The 22359-nt window shown below is 36.9% G+C and overlaps 1 protein-coding gene across 1 annotated transcript in view; it reads left to right on the top strand.

Annotated features, from left to right (window-relative positions):
* Positions 1 to 7906, top strand: part of LOC121421546 (nuclear receptor subfamily 1 group D member 2-like) — a 45464-nt gene extending 37558 nt beyond the window's left edge. Inside the window, exons 5-10 of the mRNA XM_041616288.1 lie at positions 1608 to 1749; positions 2777 to 3000; positions 3764 to 3946; positions 4593 to 4842; positions 6127 to 6436; positions 7148 to 7906. Coding sequence (XP_041472222.1) covers positions 1608 to 1749; positions 2777 to 3000; positions 3764 to 3946; positions 4593 to 4842; positions 6127 to 6436; positions 7148 to 7328 — 1290 coding nt within the window. The 3' untranslated portion in view covers positions 7329 to 7906. The remainder of the gene's footprint in view (positions 1 to 1607; positions 1750 to 2776; positions 3001 to 3763; positions 3947 to 4592; positions 4843 to 6126; positions 6437 to 7147) is intronic.
* The last annotated feature ends 14453 nt before the right edge of the window (positions 7907 to 22359 follow it).

Below are 22359 nucleotides of genomic sequence, written 5' to 3'. Positions count from 1 at the left end.
GACTGATCAAAACCTATACCTACCACACCAGTCAAAACCTAACTGATCACAGCCTATAGCAAACTGATCAAAACCTTTACCAGACCACCTAAACCTTTACCAGACTGATCAAAACCTATACCAAATCAATCAAAATATACCAGACCGATTAAAACCTATTGCAGACTGATCAAAACCTATACCAGACTGACCAAAACCGGTACCAGTGCAGACTGATCAAAACCTATACCAGATTGATCAAAACCGGTACCAGACTGATCAAAACCGGTACCAGACTGATCAAAACCTATACCAGACTGATCAAAACCTATACCAGACTGAACAAAACCTATACCAGACTGATCAAAACCTATACCAGACTGATCAAAACCTATACCAGACTGATCAAAACCTATACCAGACTGATCAAAACCTATACCAGACTGATCAAAACCTATACCAGACTGATCGAAACCTATACCAGACTGATCAAAACCTATACCAGACTGATCAAAACCTATACCAGACTGATCAAAACCTATACCAGACTGATCAAAACCTATACCAGACTGATCAAAACCTATACCAGACTGATCAAAACCTATACCAGACTGATCAAAACCTATACCAGACTGATCAAAACCTATACCTGACTGATCAAAAACCTATACCAGACTGATCAAAACCACTACCAGACTGAACAAAACCTATACCAGCCTGATAAACACCTATACCTGACTGATCAAAACCTGTACCAGACTGATCAAAACCTATACCAGACTGATCAAAACCTATACCAGACTGATCAAAACCTATACCAGACTGATCAAAACCTATACCAGACTAATCAAAACATATACCAGACTGATCAAAACCTATACCAGACTGATCAAAACCTATACCAGACTGATCAAAACCTATACCAGACTGATCAAAACCTATACCAGACTGATCAAAACCTATACCAGACTGATCAAAACCTGTACCAGACTGATCAAAACCTATACCAGACTGATCAAAACCTATACCAGACTGATCAAAACCTATACCAGACTGATCAAAACCTGTACCAGACTGATCAAAACCTATACCAGACTGATCAACACCTATACCAGACTGATCAACACCTATACCAGACTGATCAACACCTATACCAGACTGATCAACACCTGTACCAGACTGATCAAAACCTTTACCAGATTGATCAAAACCTATACCATACTGATCAAAACCTTTACCAGACTGTTCTAAACTTGTACCAGACTGATCAAAACTTATACCAGACTGATCAAAACTTATACCAGACTGTTCTAAACCCAACCAGATTGGTCAAATACTATACCAAATCAATTAAAATATACAAGACTGATTAAAACCTATACGAGACTGATTAAAGCCTATACCAGACTGTTCTAAACCCAACCAGGCTGATAAAAAACCTATACCAAATCAAAGAAACCAAGTCAAAAGAACCACATGTATACCAAATAGGTTTTAACCTGTACCAGACCAATGAAAAAATACAATGTTAGTATGAAGGACGGTTAAGTTTATAGTGTGCTTTTTGACATGTGGCAGAATATTTTGATGAATGTAATGTACTCTATCAAGTACTTCCTTTTATTCAGGGTTTCTTCCGAAGAAGCATTCAAAAGAAGATGGAGTACAAGTGTCACTTTTCCGGGAACTGTCAGATTGAGAGAGTTAATCGCAATCGATGCCAGCATTGCAGATTTAGAAAGTGCCTCGCTGTTGGAATGTCAAAAGAATGTAAGTTTCTCTTGATTTATGACAGAGTTTTTGCACCACGACGTACGGATGGTTCAAGAACAGAGAAAATTATTTTCAAATGCCCTTCATGACTGAACAACCAAGAAGTATTTTTCTAAAATTGAGGAATCAAAACAGCAGTTTCATCCTTAAATCTGGACAAACAACATTTTTGCAATTTTTTGAAAGTTAGGATGAAGCTTCTGTTGTACAGTTCCGGTTCACCAATTTTCAGCAATGACATCCTATCTGTTCTTTGTCATTTGATTGGCAATTTCAATACATTTACTCTCTGTACATCATGTAGTGAAAACTGTGCACCAATCAGACTCGAGGATTGAATGGGAGAATTTTACCAATGTTAGATTTCAAAGTTACTGCCATAGGAAATCTTATGATATTGATAAAACAGGGTATTTGTATTTTACATCGCACATGCATGTATCCACCTTGTTAGGTGCTCAAGGTGCCCCATGTTACCCCAGCTATGCTAGTCTCCCAATTCCAGTGCTCACAGATTTTTGAGGAATTACTTGCTGGTATCCATTTAGGCCTACATGTACTTCACCTGTGTTGAGTGTTGTACATTGTGAATCAATGTCTTGCTGAATGAAATTATACCATGACTGGTATTCGAACCAGTGTCCCTCTGTTTTGAAGTCCAGAGACTAATCAACTGACCCACAATGCTTCGCTTAAATGCAACAAGGCCGAAGTGATGGTGTGACTTCGCTACTCACTGCTGAAAGTTGCCAACTTCTTCATTTATCATTATCAATTCCATTCTGTTTAAATGGAATTGATTATACATAAAAATGCAAATTTTTATTGAAATAGCAAGATATGTGATGGAATTAATATGTTCATTCATTTGTTGTTTGAGGATTGGACGTTGCTCTAAAGTGAATGAAGCAAAATAATTGTGATGAGATTCGCAAATTGGCAACATTTCAAGAATGAAATCCATTGTAAAAAAATGCATATTTATGTTTTAAAATGTGATGCTGTTATCTTCATTTTTATGTAGCTGTGAGGATTGGACGCTACTCGAAGCGAGTCAAGCAGAATAATCTTGATGAGATCCGCAAATTGGCAACAAGGCCAGAGACAGCAGAAGATAGAGAGGCACGTGAGAAACGCGAGATGGAGATCTACACGATGAGCCAGACGATCCTCCAAGCGAGGGATGCTACTTTCCTCTACGATAAGAAAACGGTTCAGTCGTTACTTGATAGACGCTCAGAACTCATGGTAAGGAGGCACACATTTGATTGGATTCCGTTTGAACTCATTTTTAGATTGTTGCAATGAATCATGTCCCAGGAAGAAACGCTATCTTGATTTGTTGCAAAAGAAGGTTAATAGTAGTGTGGTACCTGCGGTTTATCTGGAAAATGGACCTTGAAACAAGTTTAGTAACCTTCATTCTACTCTAAAAAGAGATGATGCTTGATCAATGCAATCTTTGTTTATTGCAAGAGAAGTTTAATAGGTAGTGTATTCCTGTGGTTCATCTGCAAAAGGAAGTTTGAAACAAGTTTAGTAACCTTAATTTTACCCCAGGATAGAGATTGTAAATACAATATTTGTTTGTTGTTTTAGAAGAGGTTGAATAGTAGAGGGGCCCCATGGTTCATCTTCCAAAGGGAATCATGAAACAAATTTTGCAACCTTAATTCTATCCCAGGATAGAGATGATAAACAGAATCTTTGTTGTTGGAGGGCGAATAGTAGTGGGGCCCCTTGGCTCACCTGCAAAAGGAACCTGGTTAGTGTTTCATAAAGCTGTTCGTATTAAAGTTAAGAGTGACTTCAAGAACGACTGGTGTACATTTCTTACGCGCTAAGTGATCACCAATGAACGTATCATTTACCACACGAAAGGATCACCAGTCGTTCTTAAAGTCGCTCTTAACTTACGAACAGCTTTATGAAACGGCCCCAGGAAGTAAGGTTTATAACCTCGATTCTAACCAAGGAAATGAATTTTAAGTACAATCTTTGTTTGTTGCAGGAGAGGTTGAATAGCAGTGGCGCCCCCGTCGTCCCCGACTCGTTCACGTCGGATCTGAGGGAGGAAGAGAAGAAAAATAGCAAGACTTTTGCGTGGAAGATATTCCTTGAGGCGATCTCACCAGCCATCAGGAGGATTGTGGAGTTTGCTAAGTGCCTTCCGGGCTTTATGAAGATACAGCAGGTATGCTGTGGCCATATGATAATTGTGATCATAACTGTCATCATCTTCATCATTACCACCACTACCATCGTCGTCATCATCACCATTATTATCATCATTATCACCATCGCAATCATTATGATCATCGTCATCAACATCATTATCATTTTCATCATCAGCATCAGCATCATCATCATCACCATTATCATCATCACCACCATCATCACCACCAACATCATTATCATCATCACCATCATCATCACCATCATCATATCATCATCACCATCATCATTACTATTATCATTATCATCACCTTAATCACCATTATCATCATCACCACCATCATCACTGCCAACATCATTATCATCATCACCACCGTCATCACCATCATGATTACCACCATCATCATCACCTCCATCACCACCATCATCACCACCGCCATCATCACCATCATCATCACCACCATCATCATCACCACCATCATCATCATCAGCAGTCATCACCATTCTGTACATCTGACCTCCTTTTTTCCATTGTTACTTCACTTTCTTGTTAAGCAATCATGCTTTCAGAGCATTACAAAGTTTTCAATAGGAAATATTAAATGGAGAGAAACCATAATGTGTTCAGATCCTAGCTAAATACCGCATTTTCTCTTGTCTTTTAGTGTGATCAGATGCAGCTTCTAAAGCAGTCCTACTTCGAGGTCTGGATGATCCAGGTCAGTCCCCTGGTGTCTCACACCGATCGTAGCCTCATCCTCGGAAACAACACCCTCCTCGATTCCCGTCTCCTGGAGAGTATGGGACAGGACAATCTATGGCGGCACGTCTTCGAGTTCACCCAATCTCTCAGTAAACTCAGCCTCAGCGAGATGGAGACGTCACTGTTCATCGCATCCACCATCATTAATTCAGGTTTGTGTTCACACTGAAGCCACACTACACTTACTGGGCATTGTGCATTGGTGGCGGAAGACAAAATAAATTTTGGGGGGTCCAACTGAAATTTTGGGATGGAGACAGGTAAAAAATTTGACTACCAAAAAAAAAAAGGTATCAACCAAAATTGTATGATGAACCACCACAATTTTTTGACAAGCCAAAAAAAGGGGGGACCACCTGAATTTTGGGGGGACGCAGGAAAAAAATATAACAAGCCCCCCAAAAAGTTCTCAACAAAAAAATTAGGGGAGGGACCGTCCCCCCACCTCAAATTTAGAATGGGACCTGTCCCCCCCCCCCCCCCCCCCCCCCCCCCGCTTCCGCCGCCTATGGTATTGTGGCCATCCATATAAAAAAAAATAGATAGAGCTTGTTTTATGCTGTGGCACTCACATGACCTTGAAACAACAGGAAAAGTGCTCTATGACACAAATAACTGTACTATCGGGGTTTACCAACATGTGAGAATTGGGATGCAATGGTCCATTTCTGCATGTACATGCAACTTCCAGAGTGGAGTCTGACCTCCTAAAAGTCAAATACGTTTTTAGTATAAAGGTAAAGGAAAGTACATGTAGTTGCAGCAAACAATTATTTCATGAGAAAGTCTTTAAAATCAAGGCTACCATGGTATCATACATGTATATCTATATCTGGTACATTAATGTAAAATTATCTTTGAAAAAACTTAAGGACAATCTGCTGTTCCGGTCCACCAATTTTGGACAAAAACCTCTGAGCTGTCCATGTGATTTCACAAGTTTTTTTCAATGGATTTACAATGTTGCAAAATCTGTCCCTGTTGCAATTGTGAAATGTTGAAATTAAAAAATCTCATTTTCAGGCCTATGTGAGAACAGAAAGAATTGCTAGAAATATGAATTATTTTTGTACGATTATATCCATTTCCTACTAAATTGTACAAACCGTATGTGAGAGCCTGCATGCCATAATTTGTTGTAATTTCATCATGGACTCTATGATTTTCGTGTAATGTTCATACACCATGCTCATCTTTCATCATATTCTGTCAGATAAAATGAGATAAAATAATCGTTTTATTCGGCTTTAAGATCCTTAGTTTGAAACAAATCATTGAACTCATTTTGTGGTCCTATCTTTGCACTTCTACTGTAAAAGCATTATTTAGATGTAGCTCAAACTGGAGCAGAAATATTTTAAAGGAAATTATGGACATGAATGGGAAAGAGAAATTGCATATTACAAGGCTTATATTAGACTTGGCTGATTTTTCAGATCGTGCTGGGCTCCGTCGAAGGACAGACATCGAGCCCCAATCGGAGCTGATCATGGAATGTCTTAGGCGAGAGCTGAGCCGCAAAGATCCTCAGGAGACGAGACGCTTCTTTCACCTGGTAACCAAGATGCAGCTAATGCGCTCGACCTCGTTGCTCCAGGCGGAGTCGTTGCTTGGTTTTCGTCTGGAGTATCCATCTATCCCGGTCCCGCCGCTCTTGGTGGAGCTGAACGAGGCAATAGGAGACCCGCCTAAACCGGACATTCATGATCTGTGCAGTGGCATCATGAATGACTCCAATGGAAATATGTAAGGCAGCATCCTTTCCATTTCTCTCTAATGATACACGGTGTGGTATAGATCCCAACGGGCCGGCCCTCATAGAGTATGTATGCGCATTTCCTGCAAGATTCTGTAAAAAGAAGGCAAGATCATACGCTATGAGTAGACTGATATTCTTGAAGAAAAAAAATCTTGTAAAATTGGTGAAAGGCAGGCTTGCCCACTGTCACACAGTCTGCATTTCACCCACTTCTCATGCAGTCATATTGATCATACATGTAGGGATTCTCATCTTATAACCCCAAAATAGAAAGTACAAAATAATAATCTATTATATCAAGATAATCAATACCCTGCTGAAGGATTTGACATAGAACAACAAACTTGTGGTATAGACAAGTTTAAACTATTTGTTTTGAAGTATTGACAATTGATTTTGATTATAAAAGAAAAATTGTAAATCCCTATTTTATTGCTTGAAAATAGAAATCGTCTGAAAATTCATTTTGCCCAATTGATCATGGGCCCGGCAGCTACTGTGCGTCACCAGATCAACGTTGCTCACTCCTTTGAATTAGTGGCTGCTGGGCCCACGATTGACTGGGGTAAAGTGAATTTCCGGAGTATTTCTATTTCGAACAATAAAATGTGGATTTTCATTTTTTTTTTTTTTTTTCATTTGTTATTGACACCTTAACCTAAAAATACACATACTGTACCTTTTTTCTTTGCCAACAGAAACAAAAGGTGCCCCGACATCTGGGAGAAGCTGCCCCTACCGAAGCTGATCAAAGGCTGCGGTTTGTTCCACCCTCCCAAGTCCGTTTGCGGCGTACCTACCAACGTCATGCCAACCATACCCAAGGAAGAGAAAGGGGAACGTACGAGTTGTTCCGCCTCCAGCCAACCCTACCAGTGAATCGCGCTCTCACTAGCCAACTGCCTTGTGTTCGATATGATGGTTGTACGTGTGACTCTGCTTCAGTCGAATGTGTTCGACTGAGGCGAAATATGACTTAGGAGACGTGATTAACACATGTTTTGCATAATTTGTCTGAAATCATGCTCTTGAGGTAGGCGATTATTCAGAGTCGACTGTACAGACCCGACTCTGAGTGATTAAAAGGGACTTATTGTTGCATGTAAGAGTAACTGGGCATTCTTGGTCGCTTCGTCTTTGTACTCAATTTCTTTCCTATTGATGGTAGAGGTTAACAAGAAGACTTGAAATTGATATCACCGATGTTATCATTATGATTTAAGTAAAATTTGTTGTTGCGTGACAGTGGTGCATCAGTCAATCAATCCAGAGCTGGTACATTGGCATTATCATTAATACATATTCCTGCATTTGTATCATCAACTCCAAGCTTGAAAAGGCATCGTGGCTCGGTGCATTCACCGAATGTTTCCACTGCCATCTACATGTAGTCTATTTCACAGTGGCTGGACAGTGTAGAACAAACCTTGAACCTTGAAGACCTAATCCCTTAACCCGTTGAATACTGAATTCTGTAATTCCCACAGACTTTGTGCAGGTATCACCTGGTTCCAGTTTACAACGGGTTAACCACCTCTTCCAAGTTGAACCCGGATATGATAAGCTGTGACAGTAGATGGTGGTGCAGACAATCGTGTTGGGTTTCTATTTCAAATAAAAATGGAGAAGGGCAAGTAAAAACCATGCTCCTGGGGCTTACAGCATCCTGGAACCTACAGGAGGTTCTAACCCTCTGAAGACAGGAAGGGCAGCCTATTGGAAGACAGCGACTCTTAGGTAGTAACCGTCAGGGATGGAGAAGGGCAAGTAAACTGGAGAAGTAAACCCACAGGTTTACAGCATCCTGGAACCTACAGGAGGGTCTAACCTCTGAAGACAGGCAGGGCAGCCTTCTTGAAGACAGTGACTGTTTTGGGAGTAACCATCAGGGATATAGTCAAGGGCATTACTTCTGAGTTGCGAGGCTGCTGGAGAATACCTTTCCCTTAGACTTTGTACACATGACTCGGGCCAAGGCCGGCAAAATGTGGCCATATGGCCGGCCTCGACCAAATCCCTGGTAACCGCTGTAGCTGGAAGATGGTACCAGATGCGAATCGTAACCGAGTGAGGATGCCTTGACGTAGAAGTTTCCCATCATGTCCATTACACATTCATCCAACGGGTATTTTCATTTCGTATTTCAGGCACTATCGGGGAAAAAAGAAGGGTATTATATCGTTATTTTGTATATTTCTTACAGATCAACTATTTTTTAAGCAGAATGTACATATTGGTTAACCGTGTTCTGGTCTTACCTCTGTCAGAAATACTATTTCTATTTTATTAGTAAAAGATATATGTGTGTCCAGACAGGCATTTCACAAAGCTGTTTGTAAGTTAGGAGTGATTATATGAAAGACTGTTGACCCTTTTTACAAGCTTAAACAACACCAATGGAAATGTAGTGCATGTGATTTACCACAAGAAAGGCTCATCAGTTATTCAGTAAATTGCTTGTTATCACTTACAAACAGCTTTAATAATGAACCTAACAGCACATCTCAAACTATGTTATTCTACCTGCAAAGAAAATATATGACTCTGTGAGTCTCTTTGTACACTTTGTGGATCAGGGGGCCGATCTTACAAAGAGTTGCGATTTATCCGATCAATCACAACTATGGAAATCCAGCAAAGTCATCATATAAAATGCACGTTGTTCAAAAAAAAATTGTAGATATAAATGAATATCCATAAATTCATTGATTTTTTGACAATTTGGTGTGTTGTTCTTTGTTTAGAAAGGACATTTGGCAAATATCTTGCAGAAAAAATTATGACACTGATGGATTTCCATAGAGTTATGATTGGTTGGATCAATTGTAACTCTTTGTAAGACGGGGCACAGGAATTCAGAATTTGAGCTATATTTTTACTCAAAGATAAGTCAGTGACCGTACAGGGCTTTATAATAGACATGGAACAGTTCATTAGGCAGATTAATTTCATTACATGTATTTACGCAAGGGAAAGATCTCATGCTTGGATTCGCTAAGATGGGTTTATGCATTACTTAAGATCAAAGACTAGGGCCCTGCCTTCAAAGAGTTGCGATTGATCCAATCAACCACAACTATGGAAAGCCAGCAATGTGGACATCTAAACTGCGTGTTTCAAAATATTGTATAGATATGATGTATGATATGGTGTATATTCATACATTCATTGTTTCCTTGGAAATTCAGTGTGCTTCTCTTTGCTTACAAATGAGGTGAGTAAATTTCCTTTAGAAGAAATTATGACAATGAAGGATTCCCATACAGTTAGGTTGATTGGATCAATAGTAACTCTTTCTAAAGACGGGGCCCAGCAGCAGCTATGAGTGAGATTTTGCATGACTCGGAATTAAATAACAGGCAATGTTAAAGTGATTGGTTAACATTGGTTTGACTTTTAAAAAAATCTAAGCTAGAAGGTCACACTTGTCACCTGTGTCTGTGATATGTTACAAAAATGAAGCCCAGAAGAAATTGCATTCGAAAATAATTATTTAGTGCTTCAAAAATTGGAATATGAAGTGACCGGAAACACCATCTTAATTTTATCCCATACACTTATGTGTAGTATTTAGGCGTCTATAAGACACCTATTTTACAAAATCGGGGTTTGCCTTGTAGTTTTAGCTTTTCATTCTCAATAATGGTTGTTTTCAGGGTTTATTAGTTCGAATACATGCACTTGTACACATGTTTCATCTTGGTTTGAGAATTTTTTTAAGTCGGCTGCTCACAAAGTTAAACAATACCTTTAATGTATATGGGGAAAGAAATCTGGGTCCCGTCTTACAAGGAGTCGCGATTGATCCGATCAACCTCAATTCTATGGAAAGCCATCATCGCCATAATATTTTCTACAAGAAATTTGAAGAATGTGCTTTGTAAACAAAGAGAAGCACACTGAACTTTCAAGATAACAATGAATATATGAGTAAACATCATGGTTAAAAAATATTTTGAACAAATATGCGTGATAGATATTGACACTGCTGGCCTTCCATAGTTATTGTTGATTGGATCAATCATGACTCTTTGTAAGATGGGGCCCTGAGGGGATGAGCAAATACGGGAGGCTGGTATGTCTGAAATGGTATTGCATTCAACCTGACTAGATCCGCCTTTGCAGCAGACTGAAATCTGAAGAAAATAATTTGCTGGTCTATAATCATAGACCATTTTTTTTTTCTCCAGATTTCCAGATGCATAAGTAAAGACATATTCAAGTGAGGAATTTTACAAGTGTCAGCATATATTGAGCTAACAGGCAGGGTCTGGGATATTTGAATTTTTTTATGCCTTGCTCCAAGATTAATACCCTTTTCATAAACCTATCCTCCAATTAGGCGCCTAAGAGTAATGCGGATAATTAAATAAAAATTGCGTTCACAAACTCCGAAAATAAGCCGCATGATTTTTACGAGCGCCCATCCTGAAAAAGGCGGATAATCGTCATGACAACTGGACACGCCCCCTCCGATGCGGTTGTGTTGGAAAAGGGTGACCTTGTGACCGCACCATGGCAATTATCCGCATTATTTGGAATTGCGTTCATAAACTCAGAATCTTGTCCCGATGCTGCTATTATGCGGATAATAGCAGCATCAAAATAATGCGGATAACTCTGGTCCTCCTCCAATTTTACGACCAAATTATGCTGCTATTAGCCGCATAATTGGGTTTATGAAAGGGGTATTAGTTGAATAGATTTGGGCATGGATTTTAGTTTTTACCACTGTTCTGATGTAAAACCATGTTTCACAGTGAATGGGTGAACAGCTTAAATACTAGCCAATATCCAGGTAGTTCTACTAACCTCTTATATATATTGATATACCTGTTCGTACATGTAGATATACAATTATATATACACTTGAAATGAATGTTTGCCATGTTTTTTTTAATGATCATTGTTGAAGGGATTTTTGCATGCATGTGGCGGATCTATTAAGGTGAATGTGAAAATCTCGTATGAAAAATGTTTACTTTTTATTTGTATTCATATTTTGTGCAAATTTCTGAGCCTGTCTCACTACACAATGGTTTTGTAGGCTATAATAATACAATAATAAATAATATAGGATATATATGTATACTCACACATCTACCTTGTTAGATGCTCAAGGCACTCCTGTATTACCCCGACTAAGCTAGTCTACCGATTCCGGTGCTTACAGCTTTTTAAGGAATTACTTCCTGCCGGTACCCATATACCTCACCTGGGTTGAGTGCAGCACATTTTGGGTAAATTTCTTGCTGAAGGAAAACACGCCACAGCTGAAATCAAACCCACGTCCCTCATACCCTTTTTACACAGGATTTTCCTAGCTCCTGACTATCGCTAACCCCGTACTATTTTTTTTTCCTTTTCACACATGCCAAATTGTTATTGGTAACCCCTGATAAGGAATGCTTGCTTTTCACACACGAAACTCGCTAACCCCGGACTAGTGGTTTTTGTTGATCATTCGTAGTACAAGTACTTCACTCGTACTTGCCATTTAGCCCCACCTATAGTACGGGCTTAAGCTTAGCCCACTTTCGTTTTACACTAGCGATCTTAACCCCGTACTATCGCTCTTAGCACCGCAATTGCTGGGATAACCCTGCTTTTTTGCAGGGCCAATCCCGTACCAAAGGTGGGGTTAGCCCACTTTGCAAAAATGCTGTGTAAAAAGAAAGTGGGCTAAGCTTAACCCCGTACTATAGGTTTGGGGCTAAATGGCAATTTAGCCCCACCTATACTACAGGGTTAAGGAAATTTCAGCGTGTGTAAAAAGGGTATAAGATTGAAAGACGGGAGTCTTAACCACTACATCACAATGTCCCCACGTGAACCACCTTTGGTAGGTAATAAATCTGATGATAAATTGCCCCATTTATAGTCTTTCTATCCCAGCCTTATAAGGATGAAAATGCCACAAAGAATTAAGACAAAATACGGTATAGCATATCTGAGTCATTATTGATTGAACGATAGCCAATGATAAAGCATCAATAATAAGTTACAGCTGGGGTAGTATCCTTTGGAAGTGCAGAGAGATATTTTAATTCATAATGTGATATGCGCTATACAAGAACTGCCTATTAGTATTAATATTATTATTAGTATTATCATGTGGAAACAAAATTGTTTTGTTAGAGAAGAACGACTTAGTCTTTGTTACTTAGAATTTGAAGAGATTATTAGAAATCTGAAATGCGAATAGCTATAGCTCTTCTTTAACTCAACCTAAAAAGACAACTCTTAGTATTTACAAAGTTAGAAATTACTTGAAATCTGAAATATATATTCTCCTACAACTCAATTTTAAGAAGACAACTCTTGATATATATTTTTTTCAATTAAGTCATTTATATTTAAGTCCGATTTGTAAAGTGAGAAATTGTTTGAAGTCTGATGCAACATTTCTTATTCTTCAAATCAATGTTAAGTGACAACTCATATAATTTTGTAAATTTTTACAATTGAACAATATTGTTTTCAAAAACTTTTCTTCCAATATATTTTTAGTTAACTAATCATGGTATAAAGTTATTTAATAAACAATTAAAAGAATCATCTGAAATTATGAAATAACAATTGTAGTTTCTTCAGTTTAAATTTGAAGTGACTGCTCATGGTAAATAGTTATATAGTATGTAAAAGAAATTTGAAAATCTGAAATTAGAATAGCTATTCTTCAACTCAATTGATAATATAATGTGCATGTGGTTTAATGTATAATATTACATAATCATTTACATGTAAAATCTGAAATAGCAACTAAACCTTTTATTCAAATCAAGATATAAATGACATGCCATGCCATGGAATAATGTCCAAATTTTAATACATTAATAGTTAAGACATCATTTGAAAATCAACTTTAAAGTTCCTACTCCAGGGGGGGTTGTTTCACAAAGATTTAAGTATGACTTGGGAGTTGCACTTAAAATAATAGTTGCGCTCTCCATAGTTAAAACGCTCTCCACAGTCGGATTAAGCTCAGAGGATGTGCACTGATGCGTAGGTTGCACGGGCCTAAAACATTTCCGATAGAATCATGTGTTAATTTGGCACTTTACAAAATTCATAAAAAATAAGGATGAAATTCAAGGGGCGAATGTTTACTACCAGTGGATACTATAGGAAATATATCCAACATTCCATATCTGACCAGAAAAGGGTACCTTGACCGACTCATTTGAAAAATAAATCGGTATTTATGAAGACTACGCTTGATAGGATCAAATTCAGAACCTGAGACAGTAAAATGGCCCTTATCCTTCCGCCAGTCAAATTTAGTTCCAAATCTTCATAATTTGGGAAAAGGAAGTTCAGTAGTTACCTAAAATAGAATCAGTGTTAGATGGCCAATCATACTCATTCACTTTTGTCAATCAGCAATATCAAATTAAAAAATTGAGAATGGGTTGGCTTGAATGAATGTCTTTTGCCTGCCAGTTTTAATTAGGCCCGTGTAACCTGTAGTTATCAATGAGGTTGCATTGTACGTATTAGGTATGCACTTTAGGCATGATAAGTCGCACTAAAGTCTTTGTGAAACACCCTCCCCCCCTGGTATGTAAAAATGAAACCAATCAAAACAAATCTGAAATTCAAATTTCCGGACCTGAAGCTATCTGAAATAAACTGAAGACTTATGTTACCATCACCCCGTTGGATTTTCAACGGAATATGATGGACAGTCAAAACTAGGTTTCATTGTCAATGTTGTTCTGCATCAAATGCACCACATATACTTGTAACTAATACATGTATGTAGTTGTTTATTTGGGGTGTGTGTAGAGGGTAATTCTTGAATAATTTACACTGTCACATACGCACTATTTGGAGAGTGCTCCACTATGAAGAGTAAATAGGCTAAATGGCAATTAGACCAGTAGGTTAAGGCCACCGCACACTTCACGACTGGTCCACGGTCTGAGTTTGGAATAAATTACATATTGCTCATTTTCTGAAAATGTAATGGAAAAGTGTCTTTTCATTTAGGTTCAAATTAATTGTAAGAATACTCAGTGGCAGACCGTGACCCGGAGGAGACAAAGCATTGGAGGGGCACAGCATTGTTCACAAACAATACAGTGCCCCTCCAATGCTTTATCTCCCCCTGGTCACGGTCCGCCACTGAGAATACTAATATAATAATTTTGGATGATTGCAAACCTTTGCTTTGGAGTAAAGGCCAAATTAGTTTTGAATTGTAGCCAGTCGTACGATTGCTATGACATCATTACAACTATGTGTTGAATTTAATTTATTCTATTATATGAAATGATGATGGCAGAGTCACAGATTTGAACATCGATATTTATACATGTTTGATGATAGAGAACATTACACAGTAAGATATTTTATGTCTCAACATGAGCACCAAAGTCTACTACATTTTATTCCGTAGCAGGTCTAATGACCAATGATATCGTAAGGTGTGTGGTGGCCTTAAGTAGACAAACTATAGGAATAGTCCACGGTGGATAAGACCAAATTGGGATTAGACTTAGTAAGTGTAGACCTAGTGCCAGTGGTTGTTGGATCTTGATGGTATCATTTTCATCTTGTCAATGTAATTATGATCATAATTGCTCTTAAAACAGGGTATTCTTTTACAGTGCCTTGGTTCAGTCGTTGAGTCGGAACATTGTATTTTCCTACGAATGATAAGAAAATTTTAAAGAGTTATCAGTACTTAAATGATGTGTTGCTTAGCTTAGCCAACTTTATTGAAATATCCATAGGGCCTACAGGCTAATTTTGTTTTGTATCATTGTGTAATTTTTCAAATAGAAAGGTTATCCCTTTATATTATAATCATTAGATGGTGAACGTATTTTAATGTCAGATAAAATACAACCGTTGGCATTGTGCCGTGTCGTTCTGTCTACAAAAAATATGGGAATTAGCACTGGAAAGACAATTGCAAGATTCCTGCGGCAAAGACACTGCTCCAGTTTTTGATAAGTTGCCGAAATTGTCTGGCAGATGTTTCTTTTGAATGAATATCATAGATGATTTTTTGCATTCCAGTTAAAGGACAAGTCCACCCCAACAAAAACTTGATTTGAATAAAAAGAGAAAAATTCAACAAGCATAACACTGAAAATTTCATCAAAATCGGATGTAAAATAAGAAAGTTATGACATTTTAAAGTTTCGCTTCATTTCACAAAAACAGTTATATGAACGAGCCAGTTACATCCAAATGAGAGAGTTGATGATGTCATTCACTCACTATTTCTTTTGTTTTTTATTGTTTGAAATATGAAATATTTTGATTTTCTCGTCATTGTCATGTGAAATGAAGTTTCATTCCTCCCTGAACACGTGGAATTCCATTATTTTAACATTTTGTGCTTCAGGCAAGGAGGTCCTAATCATCAAATTCGTAAAAATTGAAATATTGTATACTTCAAACAATAAAAAACAAAAGAAATAGTGAGTGACATCATCGACTCTCTCATTTTTGATGTAACTGGCTCGTTCATCTTACTATTTTGTTAAAAATAAGCAAAACTTTGAAATGTCATAACTTTCTTATTTTACATCCGATTTTGATGAAATCTTCAGCATTGTGCTTGTCTGATTTTTCTTTATTGATTCAAATCAACATTTTTCTGAGGTGGACTTGACCTTTAAATATGAAAATGTTCTCAACAAAACAATCAAGAATACCACCCACCCCTCTGTCTGAAAAAGACAGGCTAATCTCATACTTACATACTTAAATTGCAATTGTATTTTAAAATACATCTGTTTCATTAATAATGACTCAAAAAGCGCAGTAGAATAGATACTTTTTTTAATAGTTTCTGCGCTCTATAAATCTATTTCGTTTATTATTATTGTTTTGTTGCAATGTTTGTCTATAAAGACTGGAATGATGATCCTTGTCTATAAAAAAAAAATATTCATCCTGAGGGTTTAGAATAATTGTTTCAAAAAAGAGAGTTTTATTTCCTTTTTACAATCATTGTGTGAAGAACAGGCTTATGTTATTTTGTTGCAATCATTGTCTGTAGAGGCAGGCTTATATTTTAGAGCCATAGTATAAAAATGTATTTTTTTTCTCATATTCAAGAATCATCTGAAAAATGGTATTTCATCTCATTTTGCAAAGATTATCATTTGTGAAGACTCCATAATCTTGTACTACAATCATTGTCTGTGAAGAAAGACTAATCCCATCGTGTGTTAATCTTTGTCATTTTAAATCCTTTTAAAGCATTTTGTGTCTGAATACAGTCTAATCTTCTTGTCAATATAGAAAGAATGATACCATTGGTTACAGAAAAAAATTAAGAGACAGATTCATGTAATGTATGTGTGTATTATTACTAGACTAAATATAGTATTGTTAAGAATGACTAAGTGTTTGCTTCTGCATATATAATTTCATACTAATGAATTTATGTATAATTCTTGTATAATATTTTCAGAATAATTTTTCTCTCTTTAAGTGAAGTTTTGATGATGTTATGACATACGTGTATAGAGAATATGTCCTTTTCTTCATCATAACCCCTCTTAAAAATAAGATGTTTTATAGATAACAGTTTTATCATCAGTGATTGATATTGTCATTGAATATGTAAGCATGTTATTAACGGGTAAAATATATTTTTGTAAAAGCAGAGGTAATTCATTGACTACATATATTTACATACGGTACTTGTGAAATTACAAGTTCTTGGAAGTTGTGAATTGTGTTTTTTTATTAGAAGAGTAAGTACCAGTTATATTTGTGTTGGTCAATTTGGTTAACTGTACATTATGTTAGATTTTTATTGACATACATTTATGGTAACACCTGGCAAATATTCTACATTATTTGTCGTTCAGAATGAACTGTACATGGGGAAATGTTTCCCTATGCATGCTATGCGTACCTATAGGCATAATTTGAGCAGAGCAATTGTTTTTAATATTGGCCTGCTATATATAAGTGGTATATAAAAAATTGACTGCTCTTTTATTTGGTTTTAGTGTTGGATCTAGTAATGGAACTTAATGGTGTAGGGCTTTCAGGGTTGGCTCTTGCATGCATGCTTAGGTTTTTGTCAGTGTACGGTTTTAGTGTTAATCAATCTATAGGTGTATGCTTTGGGATGTTTCAAGTAATCAAGTTACTACATGTGTACGTGTAGGTCTCGCGTTATGCTCTTTTGAGAATTTTAAGTTTATTTTACATTCTATATGGCCCGTATTCTGAGCTCTGATTTGATTTAAACTCTGGTCTAACTCTGTACTATTGTGACAATTGTGACAATTTTGTTTGATTTTTTAATGTTGTTCTTTATGTTCCCTTTGCTGTTTCCTCATGAAATGTCGAGGGAAACAATTTGAGTGTAATATGGTTTCCTGAATAATTTGAGTGTCGAATCTGTTGAGAAAATTGATCTTGTACTGTTACAGGTTTGTGTCGCAGTTGGCCGTCCATAGTCAGGGTTCCCAGCCCATCAGGGAAATCGGAAAAATTATTTGACTTTTTTCCAGTCAGGGAAAAATCAGGGAGTTTGATAAAAGAATACCTCAAATCTGGGGAAAACGTCTCAAATGAGGGGGAAAAATCAGGGAATTTTGATCAGCCCCAAAGTCGAAAGCAGGGTAGTCAGTCAGACTCTGTAATATTACGTTGCATATCAAAACAACTGGTGATGGTTGTACTAATATAGTTTTACATTATTGTTTTTATACTGAAAAAAATGTAATTAAATGCAGCGACTTACAAAACATGCAAAACTGGGAATGGGTTTGAATTAGTATCAGGGAAATTTTAAACTTTGTCAGGGAAAAATCAGGGAACTTTGTTTTCTTGAAAAGCTGGGAGCCCTGATAGTTTGACCACACTTTTAAGACCAGAATTGAAATCAAATCAGAATTCAGAATGCAGGCCTGTGCAGGGTGATGCTATCCATGCCTGGGCCCCGTCTTACAAAGAGTTACGATTGATCCAATCAATTGTAAATTCATGGAAATCCAACAGTATCATAATTTTTTCTACAGGAAGTGTGCAAAATGTAATTGTAAAGGAAGGAGAACAAACCACTGTCAAGAAAACAATGAATTTATGGATATACATCCATATCTAGAAAAAAAATGAGCAAACATGCATTTGATATGTTGACTTTGCTGGCTTTCCATAGTTGCGATTGATCGGATCGATCGCAAATCTTTGTAAGACAGGGCCCGGGTTTACATTTTGGGGTTAGTTTTATGATATGAACTTGTACAGTTGGAGCAATGATTAATAATGAATATAATTATATTTCTAATCGTTGGTCTCATATGTACTTTGGAGAGAAACAGTTTTCATTCTATCTTAACCTATAGCATGATTTATTTTCTTAATTCTTTCTTTGTTATTAGCTTACTTTATCATACATGTACACCCCCTTTGGTTTCCATTATTTACATTTGTTTGTTGTAAAAAAGGAATAAAAGCGAAGGTTGAAAAATCTTCAAGATATTATGTGACACCATTCATTCATGTGGAAAAATTCATACACCTTATTACGTGTGTGATTGTAGCTGTGTGATATAAAATTTTTCTAAAGGCACAAAATATACATTGTACTTTCTTACTTGGACTATTTTTTGTCGTTTATTCTTTTGCATTTTATATTCCATCCAGCAACTTGCGTACTCTTCTACTCTTCTGTGATGTATCGTTGTGTGTCGTCCTAGATTTACGAGCTTGCATGCAATAAATTTGCATGTCACTGAATTTCTATGTGACTGAAACTTAATGGCCCGAATGCACAAAGGTGGTTTAGAAAACCCACGGTTGAGTCCATGGTTTATGCAGACTTCCTGTATAAATTACGCTTAATTTAGCGCGTATCTGGCGCGTGTATGAAAAATGTCCAATTCCGATGCGCGCTTTTATGCGCTAAATGGACACCCGTTACCATGGTTATCCACGCTATTTTATTCATAAGCCCATCGTTTTTATTCACGAGTCCACTCTTCAAACAGTGGACTCGTGAATAAAAAAGCGTATCTAACCATTGTAACGCGCGTCAATTTGGCGCACTGTGACAAAAGCGCGCATCGGCATTGGACATTTTTTATACAAGCGCCAGATACATGCTAAATTAAGCGTAATTTATACAGGAAATCTGCATAAACCATGGACTCAACCGTGGGTTTTCAAAACCACCTTTGTGAATTCGGGCCAATGATTTCTTGTATGTACATCAAATGTATTCTTCTTCTGGTCAGTGGTGTAATGTACACTTTGGTATTAAATGATGTTTTATTTTGTGGAAATGTATTTTGAATCGTTCATACTTTGAAGTGTGATACATGTACACGTATTGATATTTACATTGCTTTAAGGTCATGTGACATACTTATTGCTGCAATTATTATTTTTTCCTTAAAAATTTGTGTGTAAATACATGTTATGTAGTGGGAAATGCGGAATTCAATGTATTATGAAATTTTGTATATGTGCATGCACTAATTAATTAAGTCTTTTAAAGTGATACATATGTGATAATTTCAAGTCCAAGCCCACAGCGTTATAGTAAATAGAGTTGCTTAAAGGGGGATCAAACATTGGATAAATTTGTGTTAACTTAAAGACATAAAAAGTGTGTAAAAATAGAATTTTGACAAAAAGGCATGGAATTCTGTTTTCGAATTTCTGTGGAATCCTGAAATGTGATGAAATTAGTGTACATGTGATAGATTTGGAATTAACGTTTATAATGTATGGATTTTGAGCTGGAAGCAATTCATTTTCGCACGAGCACATGTAGTTGATTTGAGTATTCAACTGTTTTGTAACAGGGGTGTGCTTGGTGACCCCATATTGAAAATATGGTAAAGTGATATAGTATTTTTCAAGGATCCAAGCAAAGCTAACGTCCTCATTTTGTGAGGTTACTTGAAATGATTTTAAACTATGATTCTAAGAATATGTACAGTAAATGAAGATTATATGAATAAAATGAATATTCAGCCTAAGATTTATTGTTTTGCATGTAGTGTTTATTATTAAAGAGAGAGATAATACACATATATTGTACATGTATGTGCCTCAATGGGGACTGGTTTGAATACTCCACTTGGAGTGGAGGATGTGCACACATTTCGTGTGACGATGACTGATTCCGATGAACAGGGAAAAGCACCAAGTTAGCTCTCTCTTGCTATTTGACCCAAAGTACAAGTAGGGGTAGTTGGAAGGTAAAGTCATTTGTAAAATCATGTTTATCGTTTTGGTTAGAATACTGGTTGGAATACTCCCCAGGGAGTGCAGGATGTGCACACATTTCGTGTGACGATGACTGAATCTGATAACCAGGGAAATACGCACTAAGTTAGCTTTCTCTTTCACCCAAAGTACATGTAGGGGTAGTTGGGAGGTACAATAGGAACTCTTGAAAATTTCTGAAGTATTTGTAAAATCACAATTATTGTTTTTGGCGACTGGTTGGAGTACTCCCCAGGGAGTGGAGGTTGTGCATACATTGCGTGTGAGAATGAGTGATTGAATGCAATGACCCAAGGAAATAATAAATCTGTAAACACTAAAATAGGTGCTCTCTCTCTCTATTTCACCCTAAGTACATAAAGGGATAGTTCACAAGTAAAATAGGAATTCTTGCAAGTTTTTGAAGTATTTTGTAAAATCACATTTATTCTTATTTTTGTAAAAATGTCGCAGCAGAGTGACATTAATCTTTTCCACAAAATAATGTACATGAAAAAAAATGCCTTGAAATTAATGTACAGAATCATGCTATCACATGTTATCATACAACAGGACAGTCATAAAAAGGCAAAGTTAAAAAAAATAAAATCTAAAAAATTGAGGAATGGAATGGTCAAAATCATTACCATCGAATACATCAAAGTAGCTCTCCATGTATCTCACATGATTGTCTTGGGCTTGTTTTCCTAGTTTGTGATAGAAATTGGGATTTTCAGAAAAAATGAGAAATGGCACATATGAAATGTGAGGGTGTGACATAATACATGTAAATTAACTCACTTGTAGTATGGTTTTAGGTAGAGGAGGCAGAACGTCAGTGGAGGGGCACCTTTCGTTTGGCAGACAAAGGGTGCTCCTCAACTTTCTTTGTCCGAGCCTGATGTTCCGCCGCCTCTGGTTTTTGGATCATTTTCACATGAAAGTGACCATTTTTTTTGTCCAAAGCATCCCTTTGCCTTTCTGCTTTCTGTTACATTTTGATTGAGCAAGAACATGTACTTGGTGGCCAGTGAAGCTATGTTGGCTTTGTCAGTGCAAACAAATTTGTAAACATTCATACCATGAAATATCTAAGAGAATTTGAACTTTTGTTCACAGCGGTCAAAGAGTTACCTCAAAATTTTTGGCTACTACAGTGTAATAAGAGCCCCTCTTAGCGATGTACAAAATGTTCTTTCTTTTAACAAACACGCACGATCACAACATTAATACCTGGAATAATTCAATTTGTAATCTCCATTTATACACAAATCTGAGAGTTGCTGGTAACTAAAAGTCGCAACGGAGTGTAGTTTTCTTATCTGTGCGCGTTCTTGCATAGGGCGAAATGCGGTCGAGACCTGGGCCCCATTGCATATGCAGGGCTTGACTTCAGCAACCAAAAATGAGAGTAGGGACTGGTAAAGTAAAGTACTTGGCATTTTACCTGTCTAAGCAAACTTGTATACTCGTATTCAATTCACATTTATTTATGTACTTTATCAAGCCAACTTTAAGCAAAATACTTACTACTAAGCATTATGATGTCAATCTTAGCCACAAAATGCAATTTAACAACAATGGTTAGGCATTTTACTAAAAGATCGTTGAAAAGTGTTCTACGATCATTGCTATTAGGCTTTGTGTTCTGGGCCCCTGGTTAACTTTCTTGTCTCTTCCAAATATCTCAGCACTTAAAGAGAAATTCCAG

Source organism: Lytechinus variegatus, chromosome 9 (assembly GCF_018143015.1).
Source record: "Lytechinus variegatus isolate NC3 chromosome 9, Lvar_3.0, whole genome shotgun sequence".
Lineage (NCBI taxonomy): Eukaryota > Metazoa > Echinodermata > Echinoidea > Temnopleuroida > Toxopneustidae > Lytechinus > Lytechinus variegatus.
The sequence above is the reverse complement of the archived record's forward strand: the minus strand, read 5'-3'. Positions and strand labels throughout refer to the sequence as shown.